Source organism: Triticum dicoccoides, chromosome 6B (assembly GCF_002162155.2).
Source record: "Triticum dicoccoides isolate Atlit2015 ecotype Zavitan chromosome 6B, WEW_v2.0, whole genome shotgun sequence".
Taxonomy (NCBI): Eukaryota; Viridiplantae; Streptophyta; class Magnoliopsida; order Poales; family Poaceae; genus Triticum; species Triticum dicoccoides.
Window position 1 is genome coordinate 43,220,821 of NC_041391.1, and position 12,272 is coordinate 43,233,092.

At 45.7% G+C, this 12,272-nt stretch overlaps 1 protein-coding gene across 1 annotated transcript; it reads left to right on the plus strand.

The window, feature by feature from the left end:
- Positions 1-2,048: 2,048 nt before the first annotated feature.
- LOC119325516 lies at positions 2,049-3,888 on the plus strand. The gene has a single exon (XM_037599255.1). The coding sequence runs from the start codon at positions 2,114-2,116 to the stop codon at positions 3,275-3,277; it is 1,164 nt and encodes a 387-aa protein (XP_037455152.1). The 5' UTR covers positions 2,049-2,113; the 3' UTR covers positions 3,278-3,888.
- The last annotated feature ends 8,384 nt before the right edge of the window (positions 3,889-12,272 follow it).

Consider the following 12,272-nt stretch of genomic DNA (forward strand, 5'->3'; position numbering starts at 1 on the left):
GGACGGTATCCGGTGGATCCGACGACGAAAGTGTGCCAGTGGTGGAGCACGGGAGGGTAGGCGGCTGCGCGCGGCTGCATGGGGTTGAGGCGGTAGTGGCGACCATAGGAAAAGAGGGGGCAGTCGATCTGGTGGCGGGCGGGGAGGTAGTGACTGCAGTGGCCATAAGCAGCCGGATTCGGGTGGATTCTGTGGTGGCGGCGGGACCCGAGCAACATCGACCTACCATGCAGTACTCTTCCTTGCTGTCCACGGTGCCCACGGATATGTCGACTTTGTGGTCATGGCGGCGGGGCGCGGTCTGGTAGAGGCGGAGCTGGCGATGTCCACCTTGTTGTCGCTCTTGTCGAAAACCTCATCTGCCGCCTCGTCCATCATCTTGTACGTGGCTTTTAACTCCGCCTGACGTTGGCGGTACCGCCAATGGTCGTGGCGGATCTCGCGGGCTGACCGGTAAGACTCGAGCAACGCCTCCTGCTTGGGCACGTCCACATCCGACATGATGGAGGCGCCAATGGTGAGCAACACCATTACGCGTCGGTGCTCGTCAAGGAGATGGAGGTTGTAGGCTTGGTCGGCCTGCACCTACCAGAACTTAGCCTTCCACTCCTCTCGTTGCATGCTGAGGGTGGCGCTGGCTCGTCCTCGACCGCTTCCTCCATTGGGGCGGTGTCGGCCTCCGTCTGCCTGCCGGCAAAAATTGCCGCCATCTCCCTTTTCTGCTCGGAAGAGAGGCTGCCCAGAGGGCTTTGAAGCGTGAAGAGAAAGGAACCAGAGGAGGATGATTGCAGCTATGACTGGCCCTGGAGTTTATATCCCGTGTGAATGGCAATGGGTCGTGGCAGTCTGGTTAATGATGGGCGACAGATGGACGGACGAGAGGCGCCAGAGTAGGTTCCTCGGCAACAACATATCATTAATGTAGGGAGACGGATCGACGACGTGTCGTTTGAACATGGAATAGTCGCCTGCACCGAGAAGCGGCACGAGCAGCGCTCTCTCGCCAACACGCTGCTTCAATGCCGGCAACAGTGAGTGATTGCGTTCGCTCTGGCCAGGCATGAATGCGACATTGACCCTCTGGAGTGGCGTTGAATGTTTTGGGCGGGAAGTGCGCACAGGCAAGGGAGGCCATTCTTGTCATGACTTCCTGCAAGATGGGCTTTGTATCAGCGTAGCAAGATCATATGTCGACGTCATCCATGGTGGTGACCACGGCCTACAACCTCTCGAAGCTGTCGAAGAGGCGATTGGCCAGACCGAGCGATGGCCTGGCGTCGGGGTCGGCAGTGGTGATGAGCTTGTCGAAGTGTTGTGGTGGCAATTCACCTTTTGGGGCTAGAACTTCTCCCGGAAGGACCAGAGGGTGGTGTCCATGGCGTCGTCGAAGCCTAGTGGGAGCGACTCCATTGCCATCGGTCGATCCTTATTCCTTAGCTCCTAGCTCTTTGTCACGCACTACTCTCGTGCTAGCGCAACCCGGTGGGAACGGCTTCTTGGCGGCGAGCATGTCGATTACGACGTCGGCCTCGCGCTGCTGCTGCTTTGTCGACGGGGGCGGGCTTGCGGCGCTGAGCTTGCCGCCGCCGCAGCGACACCGACCGGAGGAGGTCACGGGATCGAAGAAGGTGCCCACTGGCGACGACCACGTTGGATGACAAAACATGCCCGGACCACGCGGTTTGAGGGCCGACGTTGGATACCCCGGCAACTGCCTTCTTATAATACCACCACAGAACTCCCACCCTACTTGTTGGTTTTGCGTGCCTATCGAAAATTTGTCATGAATAACAAATGCTGAACAAAATTATGAATCCGACTTTTGTAGTTTGGTAGAGACGCATCGTGGATCAGTATATTGTCAAAATAATCTTCGAAGTTATTTGGGTTATGATGAACGCTGCTTGCTCTGGGCATCGTGCAGATGGAAATGAGCCGTCGGATGTCCTTTGGATGGCAGGGATTGGATGGTAACTTGGCTCAGCCAAGTTCATCACACGACTCCACTAAAAGAAAAAAACTTCATCACACGACCGGAGACACACACGCCGCGCTCAACGCCACTCGAATCTCCTCACCTCCGCCGCCGCCGCTGCCCCGCCGTCGCGGCGCCATGCTCCACCTCCGGCAGCGCGCCCTCTCCCATCTCCTCTCCGCCGCACCAGCTCCTTCCACACTCCCTCTCCTCTCCCTCCACCGCCTCCTCTCCGCGGCCGCGGCCGCCATTTCCGCGAACCCTGGATTCGCCGTCGAGGACTACCTCGTCGGCACCTGCGGCCTCACCCCTGCCCAGGCACTCAAGGCCTCCGCCAAGCTCTCGCACCTCAAGTCCCCATCCAAGCCAGACGCCGTCCTCGCATTCCTCGCCGGCCTCGGCCTCTCCGGCGCTGATGTCGCCGCCGTCGTCGCCAAGGATCCGCAGTTCCTCTGCGCCGGCGTGGAGACAACCCTGTCCCCCGTCGTCGTCGGTCTCACCGGGCTCGGTCTATCCCCTTCTGATATCGCGCGCCTCGTCTCGCTCGCCCCGGGACAATTCCGCCATAGATCCGTCGTCTCCAAGCTGGAGTACTACCTGCCGCTCTTGGGCTCCATCGACAACTTGCTCCGGCCGCTCAAACACGGCTCCGGCTTCCTCGGCTCCCACCTCGAGAGGGTGGTCAAGCCCAATGTGAAGCTCCTGGCAGAGTGCGGGCTAGGTGCTTGTGATATTGCCAAGCTGTTCATTCAAATACCGATGATCATCACCGCCAGCCCAGAGCGTGCCCTGGAGATGGTCGCGACCGCCGAACGTATAGGTGTGCCCCGTGGCTCTGGGATGTTTAGGCAGGCACTGCATGCTGTCGCATTTCTCAGCGAGGAGAAGATTACTGCCAAAGTGGAACAGTTGAAGAAGACATTGAGGTGGTCGGATGCCGATGTTGGCATTGCTGTGTCCAAGTTGCCGACTCTGCTGAGACGGTCAAAGGACGTGCTGCAGCTCAAGTCCGAGTTCCTCCGCTCTAAGGTGGGCTTGGAACCGGCGTACATTTCTCATCGACCCGCTATGCTCACTTACAGCCTGGAGGGCCGGCTCAGGCCCCGGTACTATGTTATGAGGTTTCTTAAGGAAAATGGATTGTTAAGTCACGGCAGAGACTACTATGCTATGGTCTCGATCAGCGAGAAGGTATTTGTGGAGAAGTTCATATGCCCTCACAAGCAAGCTGCACCACACCTTGCTGAAGACTATGCAGCTGCTTGCACAGGACAGGTGCCTGCTACATTCAGATTTACATGAACCAGGAAGCAGGAAAATGGATTGCTAGAGCGCGAGTGGAACTACTATTCAGCAGCCTTGGTGACAGAAAATTTTCATGGAAAAGTTCGTATGTCCTCACAAGGAAGCTGCCCCCACCTCGCCGAAGACTGTGCTGCCACTTGTAGGGAAGTGCCTTCTAATTTCAGAATTACATGACCAAGAATGGGCCATGAGAACTGCGTATGGCGCAAAAATGTTTACACTATGTGTAGTGAGCTGGTAATCTCTGTCTGTGTTCATTGCCCGAGTGGATGTTGGTTGTCTGCTATAGTATGTCAGGTACATGCTTATTTGACATCGCTCGTCCTGAATGAAACTGATAATTTTATTGTTAGTCCTTGTATGTCAATCAACCAATCTTGGTGGTTGGGGCCTTGCTATACCACACGTGATTCTCAAGGCTCTGTTAGTTGATGACGCTCTGAAGCTTCCTTCAGTAACAAGTACTCCTACTTTTATGACCTGACGTGTGCGGGGTTTTTACTCAGAGAAGCTCCTACTTTTCTCTATCTGAATTTTTCTAGTTTGGTAATCCTTCTCGTATTGTATGTCCATTACATCATTCAGTGGAGAAGAAAGATACACTGCAATTAACCTGTCCATCCTGATATCATATTGTCATGCATACTGAGAACTAAGAGTGTGACATCAGGGCATTCTGCAAATGCTTTCAAATATATTAATGAAGAGTATATCTGCAGGACCTATATGTTTATGTTCTCAATTGCCATTGCAGCTTTCAATGCAATCCTGAGTCAAACTATCTTTCAATGAAAAAGGGTTATCATTTTTTGCCATGAAAGATGATATGAAGTCCCAAAATTGGTTGAACATCTTTTTTCGTGGGAACAAATCTGGAATTAACGTGTTAGTCACTGCTGAGGTTGCAGTTTTGAACTAGTCTGTTGGTTGCTTCCTCTAGTTCTTCTAAGCTGAAACTCTTCATTCTTCCTGCAGTAGCTTTGTTTATAAGACATTAACTGTTGTGGAAGCAGGTCATTGTTTACTAGTAGTTTATATCACGTTTTTTGTTTATTTTTCTCTTATATTCTTGGATGGGCTACTGGCTGATACTTTTTCTAGGAGCATCTGACGTAAAAACTGAATACTTCAGTAGTTGGCTAGTAGCATTTTCTTGACAGCCTACCCATCATGGATTTTGAGTCGCTCGACTAGTCGCGACTAGTCGACGACTAGTCTATGAGTCGCAAAAATATGGTCGACTCAACTTAGTGTCGACTCGCGACTCTCAGTCGCGACTAGTCACAACGCAGGCTCGACTTCTTCCGAGTCGCTGCCCCAGAGCGACTCGCATGAGTCGCGACTCAAAAACCATGCTACCCATGTAGCACTACGTAACAGATATTTCAAAGGCCCTTGTATTTGTACCGGAGACACAAATTGATGCTTGTATGGTATGGTGCCGAAAAACAAAGGGCATTTCATACAATATGAAGGAACTTATGTTAAGGTAATCTTAAAAAGGGTCATGTTATTACCTGAGCCAAGAGATGGCCCCAGAGATGATATCTTAACCAAGCTTGGTCTTAACATTTAAGGTAATGCAGTATTTTTTTCTCAGTTATACCAAATGTCATCTCTTTGTACACTCTTTTCAGTTAAATCTCAGTCTAGGCATGCAAGTACTATCTGTCAGATATAGCGTAGTTATAGAATCTTGCAGAATTTCAAACACAGAAATTGCAGACTTACTGGTGGTCCTCAAATTAAGAATCAAGTCATGTGAGGAGAGGATGGTGCAAATATGTTTATTCCTGATATTAGGCTGTAGAAATTGGAAGAAATGAGATCTCAGCTGTGTGCTTGCAGTAACGCAAAGGAGATGGGCACATGCTCGAAGAGCTCTTGTTTGAAATGAAGGTCAGTTGTGTGTCTCTTCTCTAGTGCCTAGTTTAGCCTGCGGGAATTATAGAAATAAGATTAATGCAATGAAGGTGAGGGGAAGGGGTCTATTAAGGAATGAGGTGACTTGCTAGGTGAATATGAATTTGAAAAAAAAGTACTTTCAGCAAGTAAGAATTGGCTGGACAATAAAGAGGAGCATACTGACTGATTTACTGAATGTTGTAGATGATGGTGCTTTCTTTCTTCCTGGAGAAGATGTGATGAAAGTGGATATAGACTCGATACTTCTTTCTTGTTTCCAGGAGATCAGCCAAGCATGTTAGCTGGGGCTTTGCTATACCACACGTGATTCTGAAGGCTCTGTTAGTTGATGATGCCCTGCTGCTTCCTTCAGTAACAAGTATTTATAACCTGACGCACGCGGGAGTTTTATTCAGATAAGCTCCTAATTTTCTCCTTCTGAATTTTGCAAGTTATGCAATCCTTCTCGTATGGTCCTAGAGACTCTTTGTAATCTATAGGCTATATGTAGGTTACCCTAGGTGCATGCACCCACTGTCAAAGGCAATTAAACAACCCAATGTGCTCATGCTATTGTTGTCCTTTGGAGTCATCAGCAAATGTTCAGACTTCAGACTAAACTTGATACATCTATAATTCTACTCGAAAAGATGAATAATTTACTCATTCCATTCAAGGAATTGCAAATCCAAAAAATGCAGTGTGTTTTTGTTTGGTGAACCATGCAGTGAGTTGACACACTATTATGTTGTTGCCAAAATCAGGGGCGTGCCCAGTAAATGGCGTTTAATATGCCACCATATTAAGTCAAATACAGAACAGTGAACATTTGGGGATTTTTTCAGAGAGGCTAAATGGTACTCCCTCCGTCCCAAAATTCTTGTCTTAGATTTGTCTAGATACGGATGTACCTAATACTAAAACTTGTCTTGATACATCCGTATTTAGACAAATCTAAGACAAGAATTTTGGGACGGAGGGAGTATTAGTTATATTACAAGTATCAATACTGAACCTGATACTTGCATGGTAAATTACTTTCAGTCTTGTTTTAAGCATACTCTGGAATGGAGACTCGTGCTCTGAACTTTTGTTTTGTATGCCGGGAAATTTCTGGTGTTAAGGGTCTTCATTCTTACTCTACCTCTAGGAGCTGCTGTTCGATGCCGGTGGGAGCTACGCAACCTGTGAATTATGTCTTGCCATCTTCATTCGTACAATTATGCGATGAACCAGAATTGGAGGACAGGATTGCACTCACGAGCAGGTACAAACTTACAGCATTATAATAGGTGTTTCTGTTTTACTAGATTATATGATCATGTTCTGCATTGTAGCTGAGGTTTATTTGTCCTTCGTTAATCATTAACCAAGTTGTTCTGCTTATGTTTTTAAGGGTGGTTATGGAATGAATCTAGCCCCCTTTTTTCGCGAGTAGAATGAATCTACCCCCTGTGAAACTGGTTGGAAAGATATTTATTGTGCTTGATAGATCTATGTCCTGCCATGGGTACACCGCCTGTGCCACTTCCACGGGTCTCAGTTAGTGTCAGGGAGATGATTGGGGGTCTATTCAGCACCTGGAGGCTGCAAAATTTGTAAATAGCCAATTGCTAATGAAATGGCAGAGAAACATCATCACTAATTCCATCCTTCAGTGCATTTTACAAGTGAAATGGCACAAATATATAGTGGTGTCACTTCAATTGCACGCAACCGAAAGCGTTTCTGAACCAGAATTTGGGAAGAACCCTGAAACATGTTCATGCCTTTTGTAGACGAGATGTAGCAGTTTCTTATTAGAGGATGTTTTCCGTGGAGTATATTGATAATTCCAGGGTGCGTGATCCAATAAGCTTCCCAACCATTCCGCCGAGCGAGCGGAGATTCTCACCAAGAGAGAGACAGAAATAGACCAGAAAGCGGTGTCCATCAGACCTTGATTGCTGCTGCTGCTCAAGGTGTGAACTAATAGCAGATATAGGTTACTTGAACAAAATACTAGCTACCTGGAGGTGTGCTTGTGTTATATATGCACGCGCTCCATGTGAGCTAGCTAAGCTGAACAGGATATCGTATTGTGTTCTCTACCTAAAATAAGCTTATCGTCTACCCCCAAAACCATGTTAGTTGATGGAGCAAGCTAAGCTGGACAGGCTGGCTGGTTAATCAATATCTAATCGTGTTCTCTGCATAAAATAAACTTATAGTTTACCTCCCAAACCATGCCATCGATTAGAACTGCCTCTTTTAATTCCTCGTGGCTCACAGCCTGACGAAGTTTGCGCCATGATAGATTCCTCTCACATCTTGCAGGTCAGATCAATCTCTTAAATGCATCGGATCAGTTGATTTCCTCTCTTTTCTTTTGGTTCTTCTTCTTGCTTTTCTTCTTCTTATTTTGTTTTGTATCAAGTATGAACATATATTTTTTCTTTTCTTTTGTAAGCTAGCTAATACTCCCTCCGTCCCAAAATAAGACCTTATACTAACTCTAGTACAAAATTGTACTAAGGTTAAGACACTTATTTTGAGACGGAGGGAGTACCATCGGATTGATCTGGTGGATCGACTCTTTAGGGGCCAGGAATTATGGCGGGTCACAGGCAATATCTTCATGATGGCAGCGATTGGAGTGAGGTCAGTACTTTCAACAGTTATGCCGTGTTCATGGGTTACCTATCCATGGCCATCAAGGCTTGGGTTTCCTGGTGCTTACTTGGGCCACCGTCATACTTCTCGGTGGTTTTGTCTCTATGCCACAAAAGAGGATTTTCGGTGTTTGACATTCATCACCCTTGTATCTTACTATGCTTCTTCTTTTAGCTCAACACATTTTTTTTGGTTTCTGTGTACGTACGGAGCTTATTTGTACAATCAGTTACTATTAGATTTCTCGGGTGGGTTTTTATAGGTTTAGAAAGCTTTATATCTATGCTTATATGAAACAAGAGTTTTATGTCCTTATCATGCATTTCCAGCTGTATGTGATATCCTATGTGTTGGGTACGTCTATATAGATGTTCCATCTTCTTGGCATGCAAGTCATTGTAGCATATGGTTCATATTAGAGAGAACTCCGTATTTCAACCCTAAATCGTCACATATGTCCAATAATTTACCCTAAACTTTGAAACTGTCTAAGTTACAACCTTGAACTGTCAAAACTAGTCAAGTTTCAATCCTGCCCTCTCCTCAAACCGTTTTGGTGAGTTGAAGTGGTTTTGACCACTTGACCGCCCAGTCAGCTGCCTAGTCAGCTTCCACGCCACTCAATATTTTTGTTGAATATGTCTTTTTCTTGCATTTTTTTATCTGTTTGGTAGAAAAGTTTGAAACTTTCCCAGATTGATCACCATGGTAGTGTTAATTTTACAGAAACAAATTATTTTTTTGGACACTTTCATCTTTGTCAAATTTTGACAAAAAAGGGGACTGAATATGTATTTTTCTGTATGTTTTAATCTCTCTGGCAAAAACGTTTGAAGCTTTCCCAGAATGATCACCATGTTAGTATTCATTTTACAGAAAATTATCAATTTTTTCTTTTTTGGGGGGTCAAAATTTGACAAAAAGGGGCTGAATATGTATTGTTTTGTATTTTTTAAACCATTTTGCGAGAAGGTTTGAAACTTTCCCAAAATGATCACCACGGTAGTGTTGATTTTACAGAATGTTTTCAAAATTTTCTGGACGCTTCCATTTTTTGGCCAATTTGACCAAAAGGGGGGTTGAATATGTATTTTACTTGTATTTTAATCGGTTTGGCAAAAATGTTTGGAACTTTTCCAAAATGATCACCATGGTAGGTATGATTTCATATAACTTATTCAAAGAAAATTGAGGAAAAAAAATATACAGTTACCCCATGGGAATCAGCGCCACTTTCATTTTTTTTTTCAATTCTGGGTGACGTGGCAGTTGACTGGGCGGTCAACTGGTCAGAACCACTCCAAGTCATCAAAACTGGTTTGAGGAGAGGGCGGAGTTGAAACTACTGGTTTTGATTGTTTAATAGGGTTCGTAACTTGTACGGTTTCAAAGTTAAGAGTTGATTCTTAGACGACATTTGTGACAAAGGGTTGAACTATGGACCTCTCTCTTCATATTCTACAGAGCATATGAGTTGTATATAGGTAATACATTCATTTGCATTGCACCGTTCGACCTCTCCAGATTCCAGAGCATCACCCTTGAATTGTCCGCTGCCATTATCGAATGTACCGACCGGTTTCTTTGAGTAGTACGCCATGGGCGTAATATATCACTCATGTACCTATTCATTGAGGAATTTTGCATGTGGATGTAATCCTGCACCCGGTTGGGTGTAGACATACCGATGCCGTCTTGCTATCAAAGATTGGCATTGCCCACGCGCCCTCAAACGCACGGGCGTGTCACTACGCGTAAACTTTTGACTGGTTTCTTTAAGAGTGTCTACTAAACTCGACCTGCCCCTACGATGATCAAGGAAGATGTATATTGGATTTAAATCCAATTAGAAATAGTTTCCTTTTGCTAAAGCTTATTCTTAATTTATCCCATTTCCGACTCGGGAAAATGTGCAACAGGGTCTTTGATGTTGTTTTGAATGAAAAACTAAGATGTATGATGGATGCATTTTATGGAGGGTTGGTGGGATTTTTCTCAATTGCGTCGGGTGAACCTCCGAACCATATTGGTCTGGTGTATATTGCACGTTACTTGCTTGCATGTGTTCCGGTGTTGGTTCAACTAGTGGTGTTGGCTGCATTATTGTGCCCTTTGGTAATTATGTGCTTGGGATATTGTTGTCCGGAGGGATTTCACTGTAGCGTTTGATTGAGCACGATTATGAGGGCAACTCAGCCGGAGAAACATCAAATCTGGCGCCAGCGATGGACACCTTGTACTACCTTGCCCTGCTACAAGGTGTGCTCTTCTGCTATAGGTAGATAAATGTATCATCCCACAAGGTGTGCTCACGTAGCGACCTAACATAGATAAAATACACGTAGATAAATGTGTCACCCTAACGACGAGGATGGGCATGTGTTCTCCTCCGAGGACCGTAAAGTATGAGGTGTGGACAAGGGGCTGAGGTTCACAAAAACCTCGACCGTACTGGCCATGATCTTCACCTGCCGGTATCTTTTACATAGGTGGTGGAGTCTGAAATTCATGCCAAGATCCTAATAGGGAACTGGCGGTGCTGGGTTCCAACCCGGAGGGATCACAAATGTGCCAATAGGGTCATAACCAAAGAAGTCTTAAGTAATTCTGGAACCACGCCGCGAGTTCCATGGGATGGTCCGGGGATGTCCATGTTGTGGCCTAATTGACTTTCCATGTCGTCCCATGTGGGATTAGTACTTTTGTGCGGGCGAAAATGATCTGTACATAATAGCCATGGAAATGTTGTATGCGATTATTTACCTATCATATAATAACATACTTGAGTGGTGTTGTAGTATTGTGATCCTGTCATTGACTGTCGGAGTATTGTCCTCTGTACTCGCCCATCATTGTTACAAAAATGAATCGTTACAGAATAATATATGTTATCATATAAATGTACAAGAAATGCCGATAGGACTGAGATAGTACATGCATAGAGGGAAATGGCTGAGGTCCCTTGCCTTCAGTGTATGAGCATTGTCCGGCGTACAGGATGACCACGGTAAACGAGTCTCCTCAGGCGCTGAGATCCCAAGTGTGCAGAGATATATAGGACTAAGATCCATCGCCTTGAGTGTATGAGCATTGTCCTGCATACGGGATGGTCACCGGTAAATGAGTCTACTCAGGCATCGAACCCAAGCCAAACACTACACCATGGTCTTGAGATGTATGCCCTTGACTGAGCGCCCCTGAATAAGGGCTACATAGTAGTAGAGATGAGTAATGCCGTAGCAATGGCGTTGTCGTACTCGGACCCTCCTATACGCTGACCGCGCTTCCGACATATCGTATGCTCGAGTGTCGTCTCGACCACAACCCCATTTTTTAATACCATTCTTGCTCATGTCCAAAAGACACTTCAGGTGTGACTTTCCCTTTTGTAGCATGCCTTGCACCCGCAAGGCGACCTCCACCACCTCCCCCATTTGGTTAAACTGATCAACCTAAATGAAATGTGGTTGTTATGACACTGAATTTCAGCTACAAAAAACAATAATAGAAATGTTTTGTATCGTGTAGTCACGAAGGTAAGTTGTTGACCGGTCAATCTTTCCATGTAACTGCTCCCCGCGACTGAGATGTGTTAACAGGTTAGCACAATATGCGTGTTCTTGCGGTACCACTGCTTGTACACATCAGTTCTAGTGTCATCGTGTGGTCTGCATAAGGAAATAATTTCATCAGCAGGTTTCTGTACATAAAAACAACAGCAATACAAAATTAACTACCTTGATGTACTATATTTATTGCGCTTCACTGTTCAACATGTATGCCCATTGACTGTTGTGTGCATTCCAGGTCGAAACCACCCCTACCTTTATTTTCCAGCCTGAAATCCATGTACCAAAGTATGAAGATTTAGTTGAAAAGATGTTAATGATTAGAAAACACTAGAAAAATTATTTAGGGTGGTCGGAGCTTACTTATGAATTTCGTCATCGACACATTTCGGTAAGGATGGTGTGATCTCCTGATAGAGATTGAACTGCTTCATGATATGCTCCGCGTTATAGAGCTTAACAAACCGCATGTACAATAAGTTACAGTGAGTGAGCCTGAAGCCGCTATCACTCATGCAGTCGGTGTTGATGCATTATTGTGAACTGAACACCATATTAATTTTATTCTAAGTTCATGGGTTCCATGTGATTAGTAACTCATTCAAAACCTCAAACTAGTGGTGGTATTCGGGGTAACAACCGTGCACCACATCTGTAGGCCATTTGTTTTGGGACATGTGTCCACCGGCTTGCCATAGTTAAAGGGCTTTATCCCATCTTACCATAGTTGTACGGGTGTGTGAGCTATAATATTTGGGGTCGTCTAACGGAGAGGTGTTCCCAAGACTCTCCTCAAGATCACAACTGGAGAAACTCATAGGAAACACAAAGTAACATAGCTTTCTTAATTCCTGTTTTTCAGGTGG